This window comes from Arachis duranensis, chromosome 5 (genome assembly GCF_000817695.3).
Source record: "Arachis duranensis cultivar V14167 chromosome 5, aradu.V14167.gnm2.J7QH, whole genome shotgun sequence".
Lineage (NCBI taxonomy): Eukaryota > Viridiplantae > Streptophyta > Magnoliopsida > Fabales > Fabaceae > Arachis > Arachis duranensis.
Genome location: NC_029776.3, coordinates 22,216,985 through 22,222,257, shown reverse-complemented (window position 1 = coordinate 22,222,257; position 5,273 = coordinate 22,216,985). Strand labels below are relative to the sequence as shown.

The 5,273-nt window shown below is 33.2% G+C and overlaps 1 protein-coding gene across 1 annotated transcript in view; it reads left to right on the top strand.

Moving 5' to 3' along the window:
• LOC107488805 (homeobox protein knotted-1-like 6) overlaps positions 1–3,658 on the top strand; it is a 9,381-nt gene extending 5,723 nt beyond the window's left edge. The window contains exons 4-5 of the mRNA XM_016109583.3: positions 2,699–2,940; positions 3,326–3,658. Of these exons, the coding sequence (XP_015965069.1) occupies positions 2,699–2,940; positions 3,326–3,484 (401 nt within the window). The 3' untranslated portion in view covers positions 3,485–3,658. The remainder of the gene's footprint in view (positions 1–2,698; positions 2,941–3,325) is intronic.
• The last annotated feature ends 1,615 nt before the right edge of the window (positions 3,659–5,273 follow it).

Here is a 5,273-nt window from a genome sequence, read left to right as displayed (position 1 = left end):
AAGTATATTAAAATTAAATTATTATTATTATTATTATTATTATTATTATTATTATTATTATTATTATTATTATTATAGAGGTGGGAGGATTTTTATGGACATTTGAAAAGCTTGGGAAAATATGGTTGCTATTTATTCGGCCTTCTTTGGGCCTCTAAACTTTGATGACTCACTCTTGTTTGACAATTTTATTGGGGTTGATGATGACTCACCGATGTTTTCCGTTTTACTGTAAATTAATTACTACAAGTTTAATAATCTCAATTAGGAATAGATAATTATTTATACTATTATTAGTTGTGCTAATGTTTGGTTGGATATGAACAAAATAGAGGATTGTTGAAGGGTAGGAATGAAAAACTGTAGTGTTATTTGCTCGTGTCTTGTCTTATCTTTCATAATCATACACTGATTGATGCATGTAACGACATGGCTATAAAAATAAAGCTACCTTATTTTCATTGATAGTAGGCATGCTTTGCAGTTACACTTTTTTATCCTTGCATGGTCTTAATTTCTGGTATAATCGAGACATCACATAGATTTTCACTGTTCCTGGTCCTTTTCTGGTTTGTGGTTTATGCAAGTGTCAAATGGTGGGTGCATGTGAACTACTCTTTAAGAAAAACCTTGTTCGGTATACATATGTGACAATATATACATACATAACTTGCATCGTTGAGTGTATTAGAAAGTTGGAATTGACGTTCGAGTACGAAAGATTAGACAATTGGTAGAGTCACCCCATCACACCAGTAGGGAGTGCAGCATTGCGTGTGTCTGATTATTAATTGTTGTCGCTTTATATATTTTGATAAATTAAACTAAACTTATTCAATTATAAAAAGTGTTACGAGATCAATTATTATATATTTGTATATAAATATAATTATTGATTAATTTAATTTTAATATGTATTTTGTTTTTAGTGTATGCATAACATAATTGTTTATTTATAGGCTTGGCAAATTGTATAGAAATGAAATAAAAGTGAAATTGGGGTTTGATGAAGCACAAAGGCATCCCCCCTCTAAAAAGGCTTACGTAATGTTATGTTGATATTTTTAGTGTAGGGGTGTGGGCAATATGGCTCTTTTTCGAAAGCTTATTAGGTATTGGATGATTGCATAATAGCTGCATACCTATGCACATGAGGGGTTGCTAATGGGATGAGGGGTCACCCTGATTTTCTTTCTATATGCTTCTTCTATGTGGGGGTGGAGTGGTAACCTTTTAGAAAAATCCCGTGTAGAGCGGGTGGTCTAAGAGCTAAAAAAGAAAAAACACTCACATGCACTCCCGCAATTTTCGCTGAGAATGTGAAAATTTTGAATCAGCTTTTTGGTTCAAATAGAGATGAGTAATGAACGCTCAATTGCCTATGCGCTATGCCCCATCCCATCCCATGTATTGTTTCTTCCCTTGTGTTGTTTCTTCACTCATGCATACATTGACCCCTTGGACAATCCCAACTTACCATCACACTTGTCGATCTCCCATTCCATTCCCCTTTTTTATTACCGGGCCCCCTCTCCCTTTTTCACAATGCAATCATATCTCTCTCTTTGCTTTCTTTCTTTCTTTCTTTCTATATCATTTTTGGCTCTGGTATTTATGTTTTGCGGACTATGCTCACTGGTGCTCGTGCTCTATATATTCAATGTAATTAATAAATAAATATAATGTTATTTTGTTAGTAATGTTTGTGTAAGACTGTATGCTGGCTAGGGGTGCGGGTTAGGTCTGGTTGTACCGGTTTCATTCATTTTAAACTTTGAGTCTCTCTCTCTCTCTCTTTCTCTGGTTTTGGGCTTCGAATGACAATCGATGGAACCAGGCACTGACACTGATGTGTTCTTTTGTTTTTATTTTTTCCTATCTTTTTCTTTCTTTGCAACCTAGGCAGGTCTTCTCTCTCTCTGATATGATCTGCTGCTGTGTGTACAGTGTACTCTCATGCGACGGTCAATCCTTGTCGGATTGAGTGGGTGTCAGAAGCAATTAGTATTTATATTCGTATTTGTGGGTGCATGTTTCTAGCTAGCTACTTAGCTAGTAGCTACTAATAAACTATAGTACTCCTTATTAATTAGCCATTTGAGATTGCCTCAAAAGTTTCTCTATAATTAACTGGGTTTAGCTGCTAGAAATGGAAAGTTTTCAAATTTTCTTTCTTCAGTGCATTACTTTCTAGTTTTTTATATAGCACAACTTCTAGGTTTTGGGCTCCGTAATCCTAATTTAATTACTTAATAACAAGGATTAAGTATGCAGAAGCATGTTTCCTCCAACATACACACCCTTTTTATTTTAGGAAAAATGTTTGGGAGTTGTTGTTTCCAAGTCATATAGAGTCATAACTTGTTTTTTGGGATTTATTTAATGAATTTGTTTTCTTATTTTGTATTTTGTAATTATTATTGAAATAAATGAAATTTTTTTGATATAATTATAGATGTTAGATATATAAAATTATTTTCCATTACGCATTTTTTACTTAGAGTCTAGTAATATCAGTTAACAATAATCTTTATATACTGTTTTCTTGTTGAGGTAATTATGTTCTCACGTTGGTTTTGATATTTGTATTTCACCAAATAGTAGTTTTATATTTTTGGATAAAGTGTGTAGGAGTGATTTGTGTATATGGTTGTGTATGACTTTGTTGATTGATTATTGTGGTATTTTTTTGGGGTAGATGATGGAGCTGTGTCTTCAGAGGAAGATTTTAGTGCTGGAGATGGTGATGGAGGTCAAGATGGTCAATCAAGGGGTGAAGATCGTGAGCTTAAGGACAGGCTTCTGCGCAAGTTTGGGAGCCACATTGGTACTTTGAAATTGGAGTTCTCAAAGAAGAAAAAGAAGGGTAAGCTGCCTAAGGAAGCAAGGCAAACACTCCTTCAATGGTGGAATGTTCACTACAAATGGCCTTATCCTACGGTAAATACTTCATTTGATAGAATAACGAAAATGAAAATAAAAATAAAAATGTCATTTCTACTTTCCCATGGATGTTGACAACTCACTCTGGGAGAGAGCTAAAAAGTAAGAAGCTAAGCAAGAGAAAAATATAAAAGCATGTGTCTCACATGCTTTTAGCTTTCTTACATTGAGTTGAGAAATGCCTAACGTTACACAAGAGGATTACTTCAAGGAACACATCTTGAAAATGTTATCATGAATTTAGATCGCTTCTAAACATGTTTTGGCTGAATCATCTAACGGTTTACAATATCATCTCTATTAGTATTAATAGAAATAGTCACCTAAACACAAACACAACAAAATTAGTCATTGAAACATTAACTATTGTTGATGCTTCCAGGAAGCTGACAAGATTGAACTGGCTAAGTCAACAGGGCTAGATCAGAAACAAATTAACAATTGGTTTATTAATCAAAGAAAGCGTCACTGGAAGCCATCTGAGAATATGCAATTTTCTATGATGGAAAATCTTGGTGGCCGATTCCTTCCTGATGAATGATTATTGTATACATTATTCCCGACCCCTCTAATATTTGTATATCCTGATTAATTAATTACTGCTTATAATTTTCTCTTGTAAATTCCGAAATTAAATTAAAGCAGGTTACCGACTGTAAAAATGCTTAATTACTCCCAGAAAGAGAATGGGAAGTGATCATATATTAATGATTAATTTGCGTCTCTTATATATAATATATGTTTATGAGGAATGTTAGGAGTCAATATAGAAAGTTAGATAATATTAACTTAAATACATGGAAAGAAAAATTGATGATCTAATATTCGAAAAGTAGTTGTCTACATTGTGAATGAATGCATGCTTATTTGCTTTTCTTGGTTCATTATCATACGTACTTCACTTGCTGTTGCTGCATCGTTGCATAGTCATTTTACGTCCTCAATTCAAATCAAACTTTTTTACTCCCAAAGTTACTCAATCACTTCTAGTGGCTTCATTATGGCCCTATGGGTGTGTGTTGGTGATATTATCAGACTCAGATTTTAAACAGTTAGAAAACAGAAAGAGTAAAGTATTATTTTAGTCTTTTTAAGTTTAGGTTAGGTTTTAATTTGTCTTTAACCCTTTCATTTGTTTTATTTGTATTCAAAATATTTTATTTTGTCTTATTTTAAATTTTTTAATTAAAATTAATTTTTTTCTTCAAAAAGTACTCTTGTATCTGTGCGGGTATAAGTTGCATTGCCATTTCTAATCCTTTTTCATCGCATCATTTTTCCCTGTTCACAAAAAGATATGGGTAGGTAGCGTAAGTTCACATATTTTCAAGAAAGTTAATTACATGCATGAGAATGATCTTGACACACACAATATATATATATATATATATATATAGCCAAGGAGACTTTTCAATAAACATTAAACAACATCATCAAAAGAAATAGCCCATTATTTTAGATAATTATATCATTATGAGTAATTTGTTTCCCATCCTAGCTAGTAGCTACTAGTATTATGAGAGTTCAATTCTGAGTATTCAATCTCATCTTGAGGCCCATTGCTTCAGCCAATCTATTTTGTCATACCTGCAAATACATTCCTTTCTCCATCTCTAAATACGGCCCTAAAACTCCAGTAAGGGCCCATTCCAATTCTTGGTTTCTAGATCAATTAAATCTTTCACGTGTGTATGACCAACACAAAAAACTTTCCCGTATTGATGATATAGCAACTTATTATTTTTAATAGCCATATGCATTTTAAATACGAGCATCCTAAACAGTTTTGATTTTAAATTTTCACATACATAGACATTAGACAGAATACTCATCACACAGATCACTATCTCTCAGGAGAGCAGCTTTCTCTCTCAGGAGGAGCGAAGTAAAACTCTGGTTGTAATCCTTGTGAGTTTAGCCTTATCAAAATATCTCTTCTGTATCCAACATTTCTATTTTACATTTTTACTACCACTATATATCATCCAACCTAACCCCAAACCTTCAACTGCAAATCTTCATTTATACAAACAAACATTAACTGTTTCATTTCAAGGTAATACACAACCTGCAATATCACGAAGAAGGGTCAACGAGCCAGTAAGGAATCATAGCAAAGGCAACATATGGACTACAATAGATTGAAGGAATGACCATCACAATCAACAAGAAGAAAAAGGAGGAATATAGAAAAGATTGCATCAACTTAGTGGGTAAAATAATAACAGATAAAGAAATCAGCTTCAAAGCAAGCAAGAATGCACTTATCAGCATCTAGAGGAATTCGGAGGATATCTTCATTTCTGAAGTAGGAAGGAACAAACTACTAG